Genomic DNA, 23,440 nt, shown 5'->3' on the forward strand with positions numbered 1-23,440 from the left:
GGGACTCCGTAAGGACCATGGGGGTATAGACGGCTCCGCAGGAGATATGGGCACTTTAAGACTTTAGAATGGGTGTGCACTGGCTCCTCCCTCTATGCCCCTCCTCCAGACCTCAGTTAGGACTGTGCCCAGAGGAGACTGACAGTACAAGGAAAGGATTTTTGTTAATCTAAGGGCGAGATACATACCAGCCCACACCATACAACATGGTATATACTAAACCAGTTAACAGCATAAACAACAGCATCAGCCCGAGACTGATCTCAACTGTAACATAACCTTTATGTAAGCAACAACTATATACAAGCCTTGCAGAATTTGTCCGCACTGGGACGGGCGCCCAGCATCCTCTACGGACTAGGAGAAAAAGATTTACCGGTAGGTTTAAAATCTTATTTTCTCTTACGTCCTAGAGGATGCTGGGGACTCCGTAAGGACCATGGGGATTATACCAAAGCTCCAGACCGGGCGGAAGAGTGCGGATGACTCTGCAGCACTGATTGAGCAAACATGAGGTCCTCGTCAGCCAGGGTATCAAACTTGTAGAATCTTGCAAAAGTGTTTGAACCCGACCAATTAGCAGCTCGGCAAAGCTGTAATGCCAAGACGCCTTGGCAGCCGCCCAAGAAGAGCCCACCTTCCTAGTGGAATGGGCCTCTTCCGAATTTTGAAACCGGCAATCCAGCCGTAGAATGAGCCTGCGGAATCGTGTTACAGATCCAGCGAGCAATAGTCTGTTTAGACGCAGGAGCGCCAACCTTGTTGGCTGCATACAGGACAAACAGTGCTTCTGTTTTCCTAACCCTAGCCGTTCTGGCGATAGAAATCTTTAAGGCCCTGACTACATCAAGAGACTTGGAATCCTCCAAGGCACCCATAGCCACAGGCACCACAATAGGTTGGTTCATATGAAATGACGAAACCCCCTTAGGCAGAAAATGAGGACGAGTCCTCAACTCTGCTTTATCCGCATGGAAAATCAGATAAGGGCTCTCGTAAGACAAAGCCGCCAAGTCGGACACCCGCCTTGCAGATGTCAAGGCCAATACTATGACCACTTCCAAGTGAGAAACTTCAATTCAACTGTTTGAAGAGGTTCAAATCAGTGTGATTTAAGGAACTGTAATACCACGTTAAGGTCCCACTGGAGGCACAAAAGGAGGTTGGATGAGCCACCCTCCCTTTACAAAAGTCTGGACTTCTGGGAGAGAAGCCAATTCCTTCTGAAAGAATATAGATAAACCCGAAATCTGCACCTTAATGGAGCCTAAATTCAGGCCCATATCCACACCTGACTGCAGAAAATGGAGAAAACTCCCCAGTTGAGAATCATCCTTAGGGCATTCTTGGCTTCACACCAAGACACATTTTTTCTCCCGATACGGTGATAGTGTTTCGCCGTTACCTCCTTCCTAGCTGTAATAAGAGTAGGGACGACTTCATCCGGAATACCTTTCCTAGCTAGGATTTGGTGTTCAACCGCCATGCCGTCAAACGTAACCGCGGTAAGTCTTGGAACACACAGGGCCCCTGTAGTAACAGGTCCTACCTGAGAGGAAGAGGCCACGGATCTTCTGTGAGCATTTCCTGCAGATCCGGATAACAGGCCCTTCGAGGCCAATCTGGAACAATGAGAATTGTCTGTACTCCTCTTCGTCTTATGATTCTCAATATCTTGGAGATGAGAAGAAGAGGAGGAAACACATAGACCGACTGGAACACCCACGGTGTCACCAGGGCGTCCACTGCTACCGCCTGAGGGTCCCTTGACCTGGCGCAATACCTCTGTAGTTTCTTGTTGAGGCGTGACGCCATCATGTCTATCTGAGGCAGTCCCCACTGACTTGCAATCTTGCATTTCCTGAAGATCTGAGCTCCAGGCCCTTCGAGGCCAATCTGGAACAACGAGTATTGTCTGCACTCTTGTTCGTCTTATGGTTCTCAATATCCTTGAGATGCGAGGAACACAGAGACCGACTGAAACACCTACGGTGTCACCAGGGCGTCCACTGCCACTGCCTGAGGGTCCCTTGACCCGGAACAATACGTCCGAAGCTTTCTGTTGAGGCGTGACGCCATCATGTCTATTTGAGTAAGTCCCCAACGACTTGTCACCTCTGCAAAGACTTCTTGATGAAGTCCCCACTCTCCTGGATGGAGATCGTGTCTGCTGAGGAAGTCTGCTTCCCAGATGTCTACTCCCGGAATGAAGACCACTGACAGAGCGCTTACATGATTTTCCCCACAGCGAAGAATCCTGGTGGCTTCTGCCATTGCTGCACTGCTTCATGTCCCGCCCTGGCGGTTTACATGCGCCCCGGCTGTGACGTTGTCTGACTGTACAAGTACAGGTAGGTTGCGAAGAAGATTCTCCGCCTGTCTGAGGCCGTTGTATATGGCCCTTAATTCCAGTATATTGACGTGTAGACAAGCCTCCTGGCTTGACCATATTCCCTGAAAATTGTTTCCCTGTGTGACTGCTCCCCATCCACGGAGGCTCGCGTCCGTGGTCACAAGAACCCAATCTTGAATGCCGAACCTGCGACCCTCTAGAAGGGGAGTACTCTGGAGCCAACAAAGGAGAGAGAGAGAGAGAAAGAGAGACCCTGGCCCTGGGGGACAGGGTATCTTCCGATGTATCCGCAGATGGGACCCTGACCACTTGTCCAGAAGGTCCCACTGAAAAGTCCTTGCATGGAACCTGCTGAATGGAATGGCCTCGTAGGCCGGCCACCATCTTTCCCAATACTCGAGTGCATTGATGAACTGACACTCTGTTTGGCTTTAACAGGTCTTTGATCATGTTCTGGAGTTCTTGGGCTTTTCCCACCGGGAGAAAAATCCCTTTGTTTTCCCGTATCCAGAATCATGTCCAAAAAAAGACAGCCGAGTTGTCGGAACCAACTGCGACTTAGGTAGATTTAGAATCCAGCTGTGCTGTTGTAGTACTCTCAGGGAGAGAGACACGGTTTTTAATAACTGTTCCCTTGAACTCGCATATATCAGGAGATCATCCAAGTATGTGATACTTGTGACCCCTTGCTTGTGCAGGAGCACCATCATTTCCGCCATTACCTTGGTGAAAATTCTCAGGGCCGTGGAAAGCCCAAACGGCAACGTCTGAAACTGGTAATGACAATCCTGCACAGCGAATCTTAGGTACGCCCGATGAGGAGGATATATGGGAACATGAAGGTATGCATCCTTTATGTCTAGTGACACCATAAAATCCCCCCCTTTCCAGGCTGGATATCCTTGCCTTGAGAGATTCCATCTTGAGTTTGAACCTCTTTAAAATAGGTTTAGGGATTTTAGATTCAGAATTGGTCTGACCGAGCCATCCGGCTTTGGGACCACAAATAGGGTTAAATAAAACCCTTTTCCCTGTTGCACTAGGGGTACCATGATAATCACTTGCTGTTGACACAGCTTTAGTATGGCAGCCAAAACTATTTTCCTCTCCGGGAAAGTAGCTGGCAAGGCCGATTTGAAAATCGGTGTGGAAGCACCTCTTGATGGATTTGGTAGAGGCCGGGGAGGACATTTTTCCTGTGAACTAGCCGTAGCCGGTGTTCTTTTCCCTCTACCTCTACCTCTGGCGAGGAAAGAAAGCCACGCCCCTTACTGAACTTACGCGACCGAAAGGACTGCATCTGTTATTAGGGTGTTTCCTTTTGCTGTGGGGGAACGTAAGGCAAAAAAGACGACTTACCCGCGGTAGCTGTGAAAACCAGGTCCGCGAGGCTCTCCCCAAATAAAACTTCACCCTTGCAAGGTAAAGCCTCCATATGACTCTTTGAGCCAGCATCACCTGTCCATTGACGGGTCCGCAGGGACCTACCATGGCATTAGCTCTTGAACCCAAAAGCCCAATATCTCTCGCAGCCTCTCTCATATATAGTGCTGCGTCCTTGATGTGACCTAAGGTCAACACCATACTATCTTTATCCAGAGTGTCAATGTCATAAGACAAGTTATCAGCCCAAGCTGTAATTGCGCTACCTACCCCTGCCGACGCTACTGCAGGTCTAAATAGGGCTCCCGTAGTCGCATAAATTGATTTTAAGGTAGATTCCTGCCTATGATCCGCAGGATCCTATAGAGCCGCCGTATCAAGGGACGGTAATGCTACCTTTTTGGACCAGCGCTTTAACGCCTTGTCCAGCGTGGGAGAGGATTGCCACCGTAACCTGTCCTTTGAGGGGAAAGGATACGCCATAATAATTCCCTTGGGAACCTGCAGTCTAATGTCAGGAGTCTCCCAAGCTTTTTTTTATTTTAAATAAAACGATCAGCTCATGAGATGAGTTAGTTTACTTTCCTTTAAACATGCCGACCCTCGTGTCAGGGACAGAGGAATCCTCTGTGATATGCAAAATATTTTTTTTTATTGCAATAATCATATATTGAATACTTTCGCGACCCATGGGTGCAACCTTGCATCATCCTAGTCGACACTGGAGTCGGAATCCGTGTCGGTATCAGTGTCTGCTAACTGGGTAAAGGGACGGTTATGTGACCCTGAAGGGTCCTGGGACACAGTAAAAGCCATGGGTTAATTCCCTGCTTGTCTTTGGACTCTGCTTTGTCCAATCTGTAATAAAGCCACATTAGCATTCAAAACATTCCACATGTCCACCCAATCAGGTGTCGGCTGTGCCGACGGAGACACCACCACCATCTGCTCTGCATCCTCCCTAGACGAGCCTTCCGCTTCAGACATGTCGACACACACGTACTGACACCCCCACACACACTGGGATAAATAAATATGGGGACTGACCCACAATAAGGCCCTTTGGAGAGACAGAGAGAGAGTATGCCAGCACACACCCAGCGCCACAATATACTGAAACCAAGGTCCCAGCCTAAATATATGTAAAATCTGCACCAACTAAATATGCCCCCCCCCCCTCGTTTTTGCCCCCTGTTATTGTTCAGCAGGGGAGAGTCCGGGAGCACTTCTCTGCAGCATGCTGTGGAGAAAATGGCGCTGGTTAATGCTGGAGGATCAAGCCCCGCCCCCTCGACGGCGGGCTTCGGTCTCGCTCAATTACTTTATACTGGCGGGGATTTTATACTAAACTGCCTCCGCAGTATCTGAGACCTGTGCCAGTGCTGATTTTTGAGGTAATAATTGCTGCCCAGGGCGCCTACTCTGCGCCCTGCACCCGTACAGTACCTTCTGTGTGTGTGTGTGTGTGTGTGTGTGTGTGTGTGTGTGTGTGTGTGTGTGTGTGTGTGTGTGTTGGGAGCAATGGCACGCAGCGTTACCACTGCGCGTGTACCTCATTGAAGATCTGAAGTCTTCTGCCGCCTTTGAAGTCTTCTTTCTTCTCATACTCACCCGGCTTCTATCTTCCGGCTCTGTGAGGAGGACGGCGGCGCGGGACGAACGGCGAGGGTGAGACCTGCGTTCCGACCCTCTGGAGCTAAAGGTGTCCAGTAGCCTAAGAAGCAGAGCCCATCATTTAAGTAGGTCTGCTTCTCTCCCCTGAGTCCCACGATGCAGGGAGCCTGTTGCCAGCAGTGCTCCCTGAAAATAAAAAACCTAACAAAAGACTTTTCAGAGAAACTCAGTAGAGCTCCCCTGCAGTGCATCCAGTCTCCACTGGGCACAAGATCTAACTGAGGTCTGGAGGAGGGGCATAGAGGAAGGAGCCAGTGCACACCCATTCTAAAGTCTTAAAGTGCCCATGTCTCCTGCGGAGCCGTCTATACCCCCATGGTCCTTACGGAGTCCCCAGCATCCTCTAGGACGTAAGAGAAAAAACATTTACATTATAGGATACCCTGAAACCACCAGCTACAGGTTGGAGCACTGGAAATACAGCATTCTAGAACAAGTCTTTGGCTTGTTATAAAACATAAAATGTTTTTCATTACTTCTAACAGATTTCTCTAATGCAAGGGAATAAACAAGATGGCAGGAATGAGATATAACCCTGAAATGAGTAATAGCACTGAAGAAATAAGCGTACGTAAGGGAATAAACCGATAAATATGTCATCTAGAATATGACAGCTAATTTGCTTACAATGGGGTACTATTGATATCATTCTTTAAGTGGTGGAAAAATGAATTAGCAGCAACTGCAGAAGTAAACAATGCAATGCGACTGTTGCCAGGCAACAGAATAAAGACCCTCCCCGTGCATCCCCTCACACGTGACCAAACAAAACACTAACAGCAGCACAGCACACAGTATAACCAAAAATATCATAAATGCACATATTTTCCTAGGATAGGACTAGAAGATAGGATTATGGGCAGGCAACTTCTACCACTAGTGTTTGCTTTCAGTGTGAGGTACCACAAAGAAGGGAAACAGGTACTTTAATAATTTAGGCTCAACAATTTCTTATGGATCGTTATTCCCAAGAAATCAGCTGTAATGACACAGTTGTGTTCTGTAAATTATGGGACAGCCAATCACGTTTTTTTAGTCCCAAAAATACTTTGGGATATAATAATTAAATCCTGGGTATTATGGGATTCAAAACACTCTGTAGATTGGGCGTGGGGCAGTGGGATGATACCTTCTCAGTTCTAGTCACATTATCTGGTCCTTTTACGCTCAATCAGTTGCGCCATAGAATAGATGGAGTCCCATGATGAAGTTGCTCCGTCACTGATAAGATGGAAGTGCAATGCGTGATGAAATCATGACAGTGTGAGGCGGCCCAAGCCAAACAGTGAAAGAGAGCAGCCGCATCACAGGACTCCAGCAATCTAATGCAGCTGAGCCTGGGAGAGAAGTGGACAACGCGCCTGCCGACAAGAGAAGCTCTTTCTGACGTTGTGTGAATAAGATAAGCGAATGGAGCGGAAGGATGCCAGGGGAGACAAGGGAGAAGGAAAGTGTGTGTGTGTGTGTGTGTGTGTGTGTGTGTGTGTGTGTGTGTGTGGGTATCAGGTGGCACACTCACAGTGGGGAAGCATAACATGGAAAACATGTGTGAGATGGATGGTAAAGAGGGCAGGTAGGTGGCAGGCAAAAAGGACAGGAAGAGGGCAGGTGGATGCCAGAGGGCCGGAGAGGGGGAGGTGAATGCCTGGCAAAGAGGACAGGTGGGAAAAATAGATGACAGAGACTATACCATAAACAGTAGATCATATACAGTCACTCAGCATACACTTAGAAAAAGGACAGAATAATTAAAGGTTTTTTTTTATACTATTTAATCCAGTGAATACTGGAATAGAGATTATTGACATCCCAATTCCCCAGATTACAAAAACTGTGCGGGATCAGTTTCCCTAATGGACAATATTCATGTCAGGTGAAACTGCGTTATGTTTTGTTATTACCAAGTGCTTTGTGATTTGAAATGTGTACAAGTACTCTGTGTGTACAATCCATAAATGCAGTGTTTGCATACTTGGTATATGTAGCTGCTGCTTAAACAAAGTGCATTTTGTGGGCCGAGCCAATGCTGTGTGTGTGAAATTACTTGGAATTCAGGACGTGGTTTTGCAACACATGGTGTCCCTGGTAACTAGTGATCTGTAGGCTACGAGTTGGCAACAGATACATTTTAAATAGAAGATATGTCTGTGTGTTGTGTTACATGATACAACCATAAGCAGTGTTGAACATTTAAAATACCAAAGAACTGGTACAATAGTTATTTTTCACCTTCGGCAAACACTAAGTGTAACGCATCTGTGAAAGGAAAACAGCATCATATCTAGTCAATGCATTGGCGCATCTATAATAAGTGCAGTGTGTGCGGGCCCCGGGGTCCAGGGGGGCCCACCCCACACACACTGCACCCATTTGTTTAATACTTACCTCTCTGGGGTCCCCCGTTTGAACACTAGGGGGAACAAACTCTATTGCGCCTGCTGAAAACTCCGGAAAGATGGCACGGCGGCCATTTTTCTGGAGCTTCGCGCATGCGCATTAGGAAAATCTTCAGGAAAACGGGCGCCACGACGTGTTTCCAGAGGTTTGCGCATGCGCTATAGAGTTTGTGCTCAGGCTCTTATTGCTGCTGCGGAGAAGGATGGCACCGCCGGGGGCCTCCAGAGAGGTAAGTAGTAAAACCTGCGCATCAGTCAGTGAGGAGGGGGTCCCTGATGCAGAAAGCTGCACATGGGCCTTCTCCTCTCTTAAAACGCCCCTGAGACAATGAGTGATTAACCCTTACCTGCACTGGCAGTCAGGGTGGTTTTCTGTTCTATACGGAACCGCATTTCTTGCACAGCTTCCTCGGCTGATGCCCCAAAGGCAATTACGTTTTCCACCGCCTGTTGTTCATTCAAAAGCTCTTTATCTTGTCCAGGGAGAACCAGGTTTTCCTCCAGTAGGAAGGGAGGACTGTCCTCAAACAGCACCGGTGATGTGCACTGCACTTGCTCAGCCTCACAGGTAACAGGCTCTACTCCTACACTCACCAATACAGAGATATTAAATGAATGGTAAATAAGACCAGATGTCATGGTGAATAGTAACATAGAACAGAATAGAGAATACCAAGGGTCCAATGCAATGTGTGGTACCATCTGAATTCAGAAGAACAGACTACCAAGACAATTAATTGGAACAGTATGTAGTCACAAAGTCACTAATTAGAATGTTGACACTAGATGGTTGACATTCATGCTGTCGACGTGTTTAAAATGTCGACATCTGCAAAATGTTGACATTGTCATTAGTGTTAAGCCATCGAAGTAGACTTACATCATGTGGACATTCAAAATGCTGGCATTCATCAGTGTGAACATGCTAAATATCGACATCATAAACACACCGACATGTTCAACATCGTCATTTTGAATATCAACATAACATGCCACAACCCATGTGCTAGTAGCACAATGCCTGTGCTAATAAAACACTTTATCGTACAAGTGTAGTTCTCCGGGTACTTATGATGGCATCAGCAAAATAGTTGATGGTGATAAAAATAAGATTTTACTTACCGATAAATCTATTTCTCGTAGTCCGTAGTGGATGCTGGGCTCCGCAGGAGACAGGGCACAAAAATAAAAGCTTTAGGACTAGGTGGTGTGCACTGGCTCCTCCCCCTATGACCCTCCTCCAAGCCTCAGTTAGGATACTGTGCCCGGACGAGCGTACACAATAAGGAAGGATTTTGAATCCCGGGTAAGACTCATACCAGCCACACCAATCACACCGTACAACTTGTGATCTGAACCCAGTTAACAGTATGACAAACGTAGGAGCCTCTGAACAGACGGCTCACAACAATAACAACCCGATTTTTTTGTAACAATAACTATGTACAAGTATTGCAGACAATCCGCACTTGGGATGGGCGCCCAGCATCCACTACGGACTACGAGAAATAGATTTATCGGTAAGTAAAATCTTATTTTCTCTGACGTCCTAGTGGATGCTGGGACTCCGTCAGGACCATGGGGATTATACCAAAGCTCCCAAACGGGCGGGAGAGTGCGGATGACTCTGCAGCACCGAATGAGAGAACTCCAGGTCCTCTTTAGCCAGGGTATCAAATTTGTAGAATTTTACAAACGTGTTCTCCCCCGACCACGTAGCTGCTCGGCAGAGTTGTAATGCCGAGACCCCTCGGGCAGCCGCCCAAGATGAGCCCACCTTCCTTGTGGAATGGGCCTTGATAGATTTAGGCTGTGGCAGGCCTGCCACAGAATGTGCAAGTTGAATTGTGCTACAAATCCAACGAGCAATCGTCTGCTTAGAAGCAGGAGCACCCAGCTTGTTGGGTGCATACAGTATAAACAGCGAGTCAGATTTTCTGACTCCAGCCGTCCTTGAAATATATATTTTCAATGCCCTGACAACGTCCAGCAACTTGGAATCCTCCAAATCGCTAGTAGCCGCAGGCACCACAATAGGCTGGTTCAGGTGAAACGCTGAAACCACCTTAGGCAGAAACTGAGGACGCGTCCGCAGTTCTGCCCTGTCCGAATGGAAAATCAGATATGGGCTTTTATACGATAAAGCCGCCAATTCTGACACTCTCCTGGCTGAAGCCAGGGCCAGTAGCATGGTTACTTTCCATGTAAGATATTTCAAATCCACCGATTTGAGTGGCTCAAACCAATGGGATTTGAGAAAATCCAAAACTACATTAAGATCCCACGGAGCCACTGGGGGCACAACCGGGGGCTGTATATGTAGTACTCCTTTTACAAAAGTCTGGACTTCAGGAACTGAAGCCAATTCTTTCTGGAAGAAAATCGACAGGGCCGAAATTTGAACCTTAATGGACCCTAATTTGAGGCCCATAGACAATCCTGTTTGCAGGAAATGTAGGAATCGACCCAGTTGAAATTCCTCCGTCGGGGCCTTCCTGGCCTCACACCACGCAACATATTTTCTCCAAATGCGGTGATAATGTTGTGCAGTCACCTCCTTCCTGGCTTTTACCAGGGTAGGGATGACCTCTTCCGGAATGCCTTTTTCCCTTAGAATTCGGCGTTCAACCGCCATGCCGTCAAACGCAGCCGCGGTAAGTCTTGGAATAGACACGGTCCCTGCTGAAGCAGGTCCCGTCTTAGAGGTAGAGGCCACGGATCTTCCGTGAGCATCTCCTGAAGTTCCGGGTACCAAGTTCTTCTTGGCCAATCCGGAGCCACGAGTATCGTTCTTACTCCCCTTTGCCGTATAATTCTCAGTACTTTTGGTATGAGAGGCAGAGGAGGAAACACATACACTGACTGGAACACCCACAGTGTTACCAGAGCGTCCACAGCAATTGCCTGAGGGTCTCTTGACCTGGCGCAATACCTGTCCAGTTTTTTGTTGAGGCGGGACGCCATCATATCCACCTTTGGTTTTTCCCAACGGTTCACAATCATGTGGAAGACTTCTGGATGAAGTCCCCACTCTCCCGGGTGTAGATCGTGTCTGCTGAGGAAGTCCGCTTCCCAGTTGTCCACTCCCGGAATGAACACTGCTGACAGTGCTATCACATGATCTTCCGCCCAGCGAAGAATCCTTGCAGCTTCTGCCATTGCCCTCCTGCTTCTTGTGCCGCCCTGTCTGTTTACGTGGGCGACTGCCGTGATGTTGTCCGACTGGATCAACACCGGCTGACCCTGAAGCAGGGGTTTTGCCAGGCTTAGAGCATTGTAAATCGCTCTTAGCTCCAGTATATTTATGTGAAGAGACATCTCCAGGCTTGACCACACTCCCTGGAAGTTTCTTCCCTGTGTGACCGCTCCCCAGCCTCTCAGACTGGCATCCGTGGTCACCAGGACCCAGTCCTGTATGCCGAATCTGCGGCCCTCTAACAGATGAGCACTCTGCAACCACCACAGAAGAGACACCCTTGTCCGTGGAGACAAAGTTATCCGCTGATGTATCTGCAGATTTGATCCGGACCATTTGTCCAGCAGATCCCACTGAAAAGTTCGTGCGTGGAATCTGCCGAATGGAATCGCTTCGTAAGAAGCCACCATTTTTCCCAGGACTCTTGTGCATTGATGCACAGACACTTTTCCTGGTTTTAGGAGGTTCCTGACAAGTTCGGATAACTCCCTGGCTTTCTCCTCCGGAAGAAACACCTTTTTCTGAACCGTGTCCAGAATCATTCCCAGGAACAGCAGACGTGTCGTCGGGGTCAATTGAGATTTTGGAAAATTCAGAATCCACCCGTGCTGTTGCAGCACTACTTGGGTTAGTGCTACTACGTCCCCCAGCTGTTCTCTGGACCTTGCCCTTATCAGGAGATCGTCCAAGTAAGGGATAATTAATACGCCTTTTCTTCGCAGAAGAAACATCATTTCGGCCATTACCTTGGTAAAGACCCGAGGTGCCGTGGACAATCCAAACGGCAGCGTCTGAAACTGATAATGACAGTTTTGCACCACGAACCTGAGGTACCCTTGATGTGAAGGGCAAATTGGGACATGCAGGTAAGCATCCTTGATGTCCAGGGACACCATAAAGTCCCCTTCTTCCAGATTCGCTATCACTGCTCTGAGTGACTCCATCTTGAACTTGAATTTTTGTATGTACAGGTTCAAAGATTTCAGATTTAGAATAGGTCTTACCGAGCCGTCCGGCTTCGGTACCACAAATAGTGTGGAATAATACCCCTTTCCCTGTTGTAGGAGGGGTACCTTGACTATCACCTGCTGAGAATACAGCTTGTGAATGGCTTCCAATACCGTCGCCCTGTCTGAGGGAGACGTTGGCAGAGCAGACTTTAGGAACCGGCGAGGGGGAGACTTCTCGAATTCCAACCTGTAACCCTGAGATACTACCTGCAGGATCCAGGGGTCCACCTGTGAGTGAGCCCACTGTGCGCTGAAATTCTTGAGTCGACCCCCCACCGCCCCTGAGTCCGCTTGTAAAGCCCCAACGTCATGCTGAGGGCTTTGCAGAAGCCGGGGAGGGCTTCTGCTCCTGGGAGGGAGCTGCTTGGTGCACTCTCTTACCCTTTCCTTTGCCTCGGGGCAGATATGACTGTCCTTTTGCCCTCTTGTTCTTATAGGAACGAAAGGACTGCGGCTGAAAAGACGGTGTCTTTTTCTGTTGGGAGGGGACCTGAGGTAAAAAGGTGGATTTCCCGGCTGATGCCGTGGCCACCAAATCCGATAGACCGACCCCAAATAATTCCTCCCCTTTATACGGCAATACTTCCATATGCCGTTTGGAATCCGCATCACCTGACCACTGTCGCGTCCATAAACTTCTTCTGGCAGATATGGACATCGCACTTACTCTCGATGCCAGAGTGCAAATATCCCTCTGAGCATCTCGCATATAAAGAAAAGCATCCTTTAATTGCTCTATAGTCAATAAAATACTGTCCCTATCCAGGGTATCAATATTTTCAGTCAGGGAATCCGACCAAACCACCCCAGCACTGCACATCCATGCAGAGGCGATGGCTGGTCGCAGTATAACACCAGTATGAGTGTATATACTTTTCAGGGTAGTTTCCAGCCTCCTATCAGCTGGATCCTTGAGGGCGGCCGTTTCAGGAGACGGTAACGCCACTTGTTTTGATAAGCGTGTGAGTGCCTTATCCACCCTAGGGGGTGTTTCCCAGCGCGCCCTAACCTCTGGCGGGAAAGGATATAATGCCAATAACTTCTTTGAAATTAGCAGTTTTCTATCGGGGTTAACCCACGCTTCATCACACACTTCATTCAATTCCTCTGATTCAGGAAAAACTACAGGTAGTTTTTTCAGACCCCACATAATACCCCTTTTTGTGGTACTTGCAGTATCAGAGATATGCAAAGCCTCCTTCATTGCCGTGATCATATAACGTGTGGCCCTACTGGAAAATACGTTTGTTTCTTCACCGTCGACACTAGATTCGGTGTCCGTGTCTGGGTCTGTGTCGACCGACTGAGGTAAAGGGCGTTTTACAGCCCCTGACGGTGTCTGAGACGCCTGGACAGGTACTAACTGGTTTGCCGGCCGTCTCATGTCGTCAACTGATTTTTGTAACGTGCTGACATTATCACGTAATTCCATAAACAAAGCCATCCATTCCGGTGTCGACTCGATAGGGGGTGACATCACCATTACCGGCAATTGCTCCGCCTCCACACCAACATCGTCCTCATACATGTCGACACACACGTACCGACACACAGCAGACACACAGGGAATGCTCTTATCGAAGACAGGACCCCACTAGCCCTTTGGGGAGACAGAGGGAGAGTTTGCCAGCACACACCCAAGCGCTATAAATATATAGGAACAACCCTACAGAAGTGTTGTTTCCTTTATAGCAGCTTAATATATCAATATCGCCAAAAAAGTGCCCCCCCTCTCTGTTTTTTTACCCTGTTTCTGTAGTGCAGTGCAGGGGAGAGTCCTGGGAGCCTTCCTCGCAGCGGAGCTGTGCAGGAAAATGGCGCTGTGCGCTGAGGAGATAGGCCCCGCCCCCTATTTCGGCGGGCTCTTCTCCCGATGTTTGTGAGACCTGGCAGGGGTTAAATACATCCATATAGCCCCAGGGGCTATATGTGATGTATTTTTAGCCAGAACAAGGTATTATCATTGCTGCCCAGGGCGCCCCCCCCCAGCGCCCTGCACCCTCAGTGACCGCTGGTGTGAAGTGTGCTGACAACAATGGCGCACAGCTGCAGTGCTGTGCGCTACCTCATGAAGACTGAAAAGTCTTCTGCCGCCGGTTTCTGGACCTCTTCACTTTTCGGCATCTGCAAGGGGGTCGGCGGTGCGGCTCCGGGACCGGACTCCATGGCTGGGCCTGTGTTCGATCCCTCTGGAGCTAATGGTGTCCAGTAGCCTAAGAAGCCAATCCATCCTGCACGCAGGTGAGTTCACTTCTTCTCCCCTAAGTCCCTCGTTGCAGTGAGCCTGTTGCCAGCAGGACTCACTGAAAATAAAAAACCTAATAACTTTTTCTAAGCAGCTCTTTAGGAGAGCCACCTAGATTGCACCCTGCTCGGACGGGCACAAAAACCTAACTGAGGCTTGGAGGAGGGTCATAGGGGGAGGAGCCAGTGCACACCACCTAGTCCTAAAGCTTTTATTTTTGTGCCCTGTCTCCTGCGGAGCCGCTAATCCCCATGGTCCTGACGGAGTCCCAGCATCCACTAGGACGTCAGAGAAAAGCAGAATACATGGGGAAATATTGCCTACCAAAAGAGTATTCCACCTAAAGCTTTGTGGAGAGCACAAGGTGAAATGTTGTGGCTCTCTCCTGCTCTGCCCAGACATCTATCCTGGCTCCTCCCTCACAAACATTCTCCCATCACCCCCACCCGTACTACAGATTTATGGACGCAACAAGTCGCTGTTCCAGCTACTGTATGACGCCCTGCCGCATTGTAGCAGTCTAGAAGAAAAATAGGATTTTAATTACCTACCGGTAAATCTTTTTCTCGTAGTCCGTAGGAGATACTGGGAATCCATTTAGTATCATGGAGTATAGATGGGTCCACTAGGAGCCATGGGCACTTTAAGAAGATAGTATGGCTGGCTCCTCCCTCTATTCCCCTCCTACCAGACTCAGTCTAGGAAACTGTGCCAGAGGAGACATCATACTTTGAGGAAGGATAGATAAGGAAAGTGGTGAAATTATGAACCAGCACACACAAAACAAGAGGAAAGCCATGCTAACCAAACTTGAAACATGAACAGGAACAGCTGAACGAACCAGAATACTTAACCAAGTAACAGTGCAGGAAGAAGGAAGCACCGGGCCCTACGGACTACGAGAAAATGATTTACCGGTAGGTAATTAAAATCCTATTTTCTCTTACATCCTAGGGGATACTGGGAATCCATTTAGTACCATGGGGAAGTACCAATGCTCCCAAACCGGGTGGGAGAGTGCTGAGGTTCCTGCAGAACTGACTGACCAAACTGAAGGTCCTCAGAGGCCAAAGTATCGAACTTGTAAAACTTCACAAACGTGTTTGAACCTGACCAAGTAGCTGCTCGGCAGAGCTGTAAACCGGAGACACCCCGGGCAGCCGCCCAAGAAGAATTCACCGACCTAGTAGAGTGGGCCTGTACAGATTTTGGAACTGACAAGCCCGTCGTGGAATAAGCATGCTGGATAGTGAGATTGATCCAGCATGCAATCGACTGCTTTGATGCAGGACACACAATTTTATTAGGATCATAGAAAACGAACAGCGAGTCCGATTACCTGTGACGAGCTGTTCTCATTACATACACCTTCAAAGCCCTCACAACATTCAAAGACTTTGAAGTAGCAGAGGTGTCTGTAACAACCGGAACCACAATAGGTTGGTTGATGTGAAACGCAGACCCCACCTTAGGAAGAAATTGCTGACAAGTTCTGATTTCAGCTCTGTCCTCATGGAAAATTAGGTAGGGGCTCTTGTGAGACAACGCCCCTAGCTCCGACACACGTCTTGCTGAAGCCAAGGCCAACAGTGTGATGGTCTTCCACGTAAGGTACTTTACGTCAACTTCCTGTAACGGTTCAAACCAGTCCGATTGGAGGAACTGCAGCACCAAATTGGGATCTCAAGGTGCCGTGGGAGGCACAAAGGAAGGTTGGATGTGCAGAACACCTTTCAAGAACGTTTGGAACTCAGGGAGAGAAGTTAATTGTTTCTGAAAGAAAATAGACAAGGCTGAAATTTGGACTTTTATGGAGCCTAGACGTAGGCTCACATCCACTCCCGACTGCAGAAAAAGCAGGAAATGTCCCTGATGAAATTTCACCACAGAATATGGTCTGCTCTCACACCAAGAGACATATTTCTTCCAAATACGGTGGTAATGTTTAGACGTTACCCCCTTCCTGGCTTGGATCATAGTCGGGATGACCTTGTCAGGAATCCCCCTCCTGGCTAGAATCAGCCGTTCAACTTCCATGCCGTTAAACGGAGCCACGGTAAGTCTTGATAGACTAACGGGCCCTGTTGCAGAAGATCCTCGCGAAGAGGTAGAGGCCACGGATCTTTGAGCAGCATCTCGAGAAGATCCGCATACCAGGCCCTTCGTGGCCTGTCCGGGGCAATGAGGATTGCTTGAACATTTTCCCTTTTTATTCTTTTTAGAATTCTTGGGATCAGCGGAAGTGGAGGAAACACGTACCCCAGCTGGTAGACCCATGGAGTTGTCAGAGCATCTACCGCCACTGCTTGTGGGTCCCTTGACCTGGAACAATACCGCTTGAGCTTCTTGTTGAGTCGAGAAGCCATCATGTCGATTTTGTGGATATCCCATCGACGTGTCAACCACCAGAACACCTCCAGGTGAAGGCCCCACTCCCCCGGGTGCAGGTCGTGTCTGCTGAGGAAGTCTGCTTCTCAGTTGTCTTCTCCCGGAATTAAGACAGCCAACAACGCCACGGCATGTTTTTCCACTCAGAGGAGAATTCTTGACACCTATGCTTTTCGTTCCGCCCTGCCGGTTTATGTACGTCACTACCGTCACATTGTGAAACTGGACCCGAATGACCTGATTCTGAAGAAGAGATGAGGCCTGCAGAAGGGTGCTGTATATGGCCCTGAGTTCCAGGATGTTTATCGGAAGGACGACTTCCTGACTTGACCATCTTCCCTGAAACTGCACCCCCTGGGTGACTGCGCCCCAACCTCTGAGGCTTGCGTCTGTGGTTTGCAGAATCCAATTCTGAATTCCGAACCTCCGACCCTCGACTAGGTGAGAAGTCTGTAGCCATCACAGGAGGGAGATCCAGGCTTTTGACGACAGACAGATCCTCTGGTGCATGTGAAGATGCGATCCGGACCATTTGTCCAACAGATCCAGCTGGAAGGGCCTCGCATGAAACCTTCCGTACTGAATCACCTCATAAGAGGCCACCATTTTCCCCAGAAGGCGAATGCACAGATGCACTGACGTCCGGGTTGGCTTCAGGACAGCCCGAACCATCGACTGGATTACCATTGCCTTTTCCATGGAAAGGAACACTTTGAGACTCTGTGTCCAGTATCATTCCCAGGAAAGGAAGCCTCTGTGTTGGTTCTAGGTGAGATTTTGGTAGGTTCAGAATCCACTAGTGATCCAGGAGTAGCCTGGTTGAGAGGCCAATGCTGTCCAACAACCACTCCCTGGACGGTGCCTTTATCAGAAGATCGTCCAGGTACGGAATTATGTTCACTCCCTGTTTGCGGAGTAGAAACATCATCTCTGCCATTACTTTGGTGAACACCCTCAGTGCTGTGGACAGAACAAATGTCAGGGCCTGGAACTGGTAGTGACAGACCTGCAGTGCAAACCATAGTTAAGCCAGATGAGGCGGCCAGATCGGAATGTGAAGGTACGCATCCTTGTTATCCAGAGACACTAGGAATTCCTCCTCCTCCAGACTTGAGATCACCGCTCTCAGAGACTCCATATTGAATTTGAACACTCGTAAGTACGGGTTCAACGACTTAAGGTTCAGAATTGGTCTTACCAAACCGTCCGGTTGCGGTACTACAAACAAGCTGGAATAGTACCCCTTGTTTTGCAGATGAGGTGGAACTGGAACAATGACCTGAGTCTGTACCACTTTTCGAATGCCGTCCTGTAAAGTTACACTTGCCTATTGTGAAACTGGTAAGCCTGATTTGAAGAATCTGTGAGGTGGGAGTTCCTGGAACTCCAGTCTGTAGCCCTGGGAAATAAAGATCTATGACCCAGGGTTCCTGGCACGAACTTGTCCAGATGTGACTGAAGAATTTTAGCCGGGCTCCCACCTGCCAGTCTTCCAGGCATCGCGGTCCACCGTCATGCTGAAGGTTTTGAGGAAGCAGAGCTTGAGCCTTGTTCCTGTGAACTGGCAGTTGCTGGTTTGCGTGGTTTACCTCTAGCGCCTCTGGTGACTGTAGAAAAACCTCTGGGTTTGCCCCTAAACTTAGCAGTCTGGATGGACTGTAAATTGAGACCTGAGTAGGCATTCCTAGCTGTGGGAGCTGCAGTAAGAAGGTATGTGGACTTACCCGCAGTAGCTTTGGAGATCCATTTGTCTAATTCATCTCCAAATAAGGCCTCGCCTGTGATAGGTAGGCCTTCCACGCCTTTCCTGGAGTCCTCATCTGCAGTCCACTGGCGTAGCCATAGACCCCTGCGTGCAGACACCGCTATAGCCGTAGTGCGTGCATCATACAAGCCTATTTCTTTTGTGGCTTAAACCATAACATTTGCAGAGTCCTGTATATGCTGTAGGAAAAAGATAACCTTCTCCTGAGGCAAGGTGTCTAACCCTTCAATCAGGTTACCCGACCATTTGGCAATGGCTCTAGTAATCCACCCACATGCTATAGTGGGTCTCTGGGCCACCCCAGCAGCTGTATACAAGGATTTGAGCGTAGTCTCAAGTTTATGATCAGCCGCGTCTTTTAGGGAGGCAGCACCCGGGACAGGCAATACAATTTTTCTTGAAAGCCTGTATACTGATGCATCCACTACCAGTGGATTTTCCCATTTTTTCCTATCCTCAGGAGGAAAAGGAAAGGATGATAACAACCGTTTAGGGATTTGAAATTTCCTATCAGGACTAACCCACAGTTCTTCAAACAGGGCATTTAATTCCTTTGACACAGGAAAAGTGGCTGAGGATTTATTTTTTATATTATAATAAGATTCCTCGCTCTCCTATCACCTTATCAGGGATATTTAGAACTTCTCTGGCAGCTTCTATGAGAGCCTCTATTCCCTGCAACAGAGTACCCTCTCCCACCTCTGAGTCCACCTCACCTTCCTCCATTTCTGACCCCTCACCATCTGAGTCAGACTGCAGGATATGGTCCAAAGTGCATTTTTGCGGACAAATGGCAGGGGACGGAGACGCTGGTTTGGGTACTGAGTCTCTTTTTGTAAACTCAGTCATAGATTGTCTTAAGTATTACGTCTCTTTCTCGGTCCGAGATAACTTAGTAGAGATTGTGGAAATCATTCCCCTAATGGAGTCGAACCATGCTGGTTCTGCCCCACTAGCCTGGGAAGAGAGACACTACATTGAGTACACACTAGTGAACCCCTTGGGGAAGAGGAACACTGTGCCTTACAGTCTTTGCCTGACATACTGTATAGTGACAGCACACACAAACACACAGGAAAATGTTAAATGCACAATTAACCCACAAAGAGCCCTTCCAGGGAGACACAGAGGGAGCATGGAACCAGCACACGGCGCCCTTAATGCTAATGCCAAGCTTAGCCGGGTCGCAGATTAAGTACCTAGATTAGGGATTTAGTACATTAATAAGCGCTACCCCCTGCTCTATGACTTCCCGGTTACAGCTATGGTAATCTGTAGTCTCTCCGGTGGAGCTGCGCATCCCTGTCGGTCAGCGACTGTGTCAGCTGCAGAAGGAAAATGGCGCTGGTGAGCTGCTGTATCCGCTCATAATGAAGCCCCGCCCCTTCAATGAAGCACGGTCTTCACGCTCTTTTTTTATACTGGCTGTATGTGTCTAAGTGCATAAAATGGAGACAGACTCCTTTTATGGCTTTGTTGCCAGTCTGGGTACAGTGTCCGCTGTTCAGCGTCTGTGTCCTTACACATGGGAGACGCAGTATGCCCCGTTTAGAAGCCGTGCGTATCCGTGCCCTCATGCCGCCATAATGGCGGCGACCCACTAACTGGGACGCCGGCTTAGTACTCACCACTCTTCATTCTTCTGGCTCTGTTAGGGGTGGCGACGTGCTGCGGGAATGTACGCTCGCCGTGGTGGGGCTTGCGAATAGTTCCCTCAGGAACTAGTGTTCTGTCAGCGGGGAACGGGACCATTAACCCTTCAAGAGGTTGAGCCGTTCACCACCCTAAGTCCCATGAAGCAGGCAGGCTGGTGTCATACAGTCCTGCCTGCAAACAACAAACACAGAAAATAAATGCAGAAAACTCTTCAGGAGCTTCCAGAGACGTGACCGGCTCCTCCGGGGCACATTTTCTAAACTGAGTCTGGTAGGAGGGGCATAGAGGGAGGAGCACACTATCAATTTCTTAAAGTGTCCATGGCTCCTAGTGGACCCGTCTATACCCCATGGTACTAAATGGATTCCCAGTACCCCTAGGACGTAAAAGAAAGTAGCAGCTTATTTTCAAAGATTAGTTTACATATTATTCAATACCACAAGTTAATTAATCGTCTATTTAAGGCAATGTAGGGATTAAGCAATGGTACCTGCCTAGTCAAGAGGAGACTGTTCTAAAAGCAGATGATCCCTTTACAGTAGACTACGAGGCCTACAAAAACCATAGAAATTGACTAACTTGACTGTTAATGGTGTACAATACTGTATTTCTATTTAATAGAAAACTTTTCCATATGGTCAACTTTGGCAGCACAAGAAACCTCAAGATTGCAGATCACTGTACCTGATGGAATGCCTACATTATCGGAACAGCCAGATCTAATGACAAATCTCCTTCGCTCTTCTGGCCACGTCAGTCTTTCCTCCAAGTGAGCGGTTATGTCCACATAGGCTTCATCAAGGCTCAATGGTAAAAAGTTAGGATCATAGTCCGCAAAAATTTCTCGAACCTGGAAACGTAAAATAATAAGAATTTACTTACCGATAATTCTATTTCTCGTAGTCCGTAGTGGATGCTGGGGACTCCGTCAGGACCATGGGGAATAGCGGGCTCCGCAGGAGACAGGGCACATCTAAAAAGCTTTTTAGGTCACATGGTGTGTACTGGCTCCTCCCCCCATGACCCTCCTCCAAGCCTCAGTTAGGTACTGTGCCCGGACGAGCGTACACAATAAGGAAGGATCTTGAATCCCGGGTAAGACTCATACCAGCCACACCAATCACACCGTACAACTTGTGATCTGAACCCAGTTAACAGTATGATAACAAAACGAAGTAGCCTCCGAAAAGATGGCCCACAACAATAGTAATAACCCGATTTTTGTAACAATAACTATGTACAAGCATTGCAGACAATCCGCACTTGGGATGGGCGCCCAGCATCCACTACGGACTACGAGAAATAGAATTATCGGTAAGTAAATTCTTATTTTCTCTAACGTCCTAGTGGATGCTGGGGACTCCGTCAGGACCATGGGGATTATACCAAAGCTCCCAAACGGGCGGGAGAGTGCGGATGACTCTGCAGCACCGAATGAGAGAACTCCAGGTCCTCCTTAGCCAGAGTATCAAAATTTGTAAAATTTTACAAACGTGTTCTCCCCTGACCACGTAGCTGCTCGGCAAAGTTGTAATGCCGAGACTCCTCGGGCAGCCGCCCAGGATGAGCCCACCTTCCTTGTGGAATGGGCATCTACATATTTCGTCTGTGGCAGGCCTGCCACAGAATGTGCAAGCTGAATTGTACTACAAATCCAGCGTGCAATAGACTGCTTAGAAGCATGAGCACCCAGCTTGTTGGGTGTATACAGTATAAACAGCAAGTCAGACTTTCTGACTCCAGCCGTCCTAACTATATATATATATATATATATATATATTTTTAGGGCCCTGACCACGTCTAGTAACTTGGAGTCCTCCAAGTCCCTAGTAGCCGCAGGCACCACAAGAGGTTGTTTCAGGTGAAAACGCTGACACCCCTTTATGAAGAAAACTGGAGACGAGTCCCAGTTCTGTCCTGTTCAAATGGAAAATTTTAATATGGGCTTTTGTAAGACAAAGCCGCCCATTCTGACAATCGCCTGGCCGAGGCCAGGGCTAACAACATGGTCACTTCCCATGTGAGATATTTGTCAACAGCATGGTCACTTTCCATGTGAGATATTTCAAATCCACAGATTTGAGCGGTTCAAACCAATATGATTTTAAGAAATCCCAACACTATGTTGAGATCTCACGGTGCCCCTAGGGGCACAAAAAAGCTGTATATGCAATACATCCTTTACAATCTGGACTTCAGGAACTGAAGTCAATTCTTTCTGGAAGAAAATCTACAGGGCCGAAATTTAAATGTTAATGAACCCCAATTTGAGGTCCAAAACACTCCTGTTTTCAGGAAGTGTAGAAATCGACCTAGTTGAATTTCAGTCGTGGAGCCTTCCTGGCCTCACCCACGCAACATATTTTTACCACATGTGGTGATGACGTTGTGCGGTCACCTCCTTCCTGGCTTTGACCGAGGTAGGTATGACCTCTTATGGAATGCCTTTTCCCCTCAGGATCCGGCATTCAACCGCCATGCCGTCAAACGCAGCCGCGGTAAGTCTTGGAATAGACATGGTACTTGCTGAATCAAGTCCCTTCTTAGCTCCCCAGGCCCTTAGTCCTCTGTGAGCATTTCTTGAAGTTCCGGGTACCAAGTCCCTCTTGGCCAATCCGGAGCCACTAGTATAGTTCATACTCCTCTATGTCTTATAATTCTCAATACCCTGGTTATGAGAAACAGAGGAGGGAACACATACACAGACTGGTACACCCACGGTGTTACCAGAACATCCACAGCTATCGCCTGAAGGTCTCATGACCTGGCGGAATACCTGTCCCGTTTTTTGTTCGGGCGGGACGCCATCATGTCCACCTTTGGTCTTTGCCAACGGTCCACAATCATGTTGAAAAAACTTCCCTATGAAGTTTCCACTCTCCCGGGTGGAGGTCATGCCTGCTGAGGAAGTCTGCTTCCCAGTCGTCCACTCCCGGAAAGAACACTGCTGACAGTGCTATCACATGATTTTCCGCCTAGCGAAAAATCCTTGCAGTTTTCACTGCCCTCCTGCTTCTTGTGCCGCCCTTCTGTTTACGTGGGCGACTGCCGTGATGTTATCCCACTGGATCAATACCGGCTGACCTTGAAGCAGAGGTCTAGCTAAGTTTAGAGCATTATAAATTTGCTCTAAGCTTATTTATGCGGAGAGAATTCTCCAGACTTAATCACACTTCCCTGGAAATTTTTTTCCCTGTGTGACTGTTCCCCAGCCTCTCAGGCTGGCCTCCGTGGTCACCGGCATCCAATCCTGAATGCCGAATCTGCGGCCCTCTAGAAGATGAGCACTCTGTAATCACCACAGGAGAGACACCCTTTTCCTTGGATATAGGGTTATCCGCTGATGCATCTGAGGATGCGATCCGGACCATTTG

At 48.4% G+C, this 23,440-nt stretch overlaps 1 protein-coding gene across 3 annotated transcripts in view; it reads right to left on the reverse strand.

Annotated features, from left to right (window-relative positions):
- The window catches only part of POLK (DNA polymerase kappa), a 309,870-nt gene that overhangs the window by 102,919 nt on the left and 183,511 nt on the right, over positions 1 to 23,440 (reverse strand). For all 3 annotated transcript variants that reach the window (XM_063963814.1, XM_063963824.1, XM_063963822.1), the window contains 2 exons: positions 20,751 to 20,916; positions 8,154 to 8,390 (listed from right to left, as the gene is read on the reverse strand). In XM_063963814.1, the coding sequence (XP_063819884.1) occupies positions 8,154 to 8,390; positions 20,751 to 20,916 (403 nt within the window). The remainder of the gene's footprint in view (positions 1 to 8,153; positions 8,391 to 20,750; positions 20,917 to 23,440) is intronic.

This window comes from Pseudophryne corroboree, chromosome 1 (genome assembly GCF_028390025.1).
Source record: "Pseudophryne corroboree isolate aPseCor3 chromosome 1, aPseCor3.hap2, whole genome shotgun sequence".
Lineage (NCBI taxonomy): Eukaryota > Metazoa > Chordata > Amphibia > Anura > Myobatrachidae > Pseudophryne > Pseudophryne corroboree.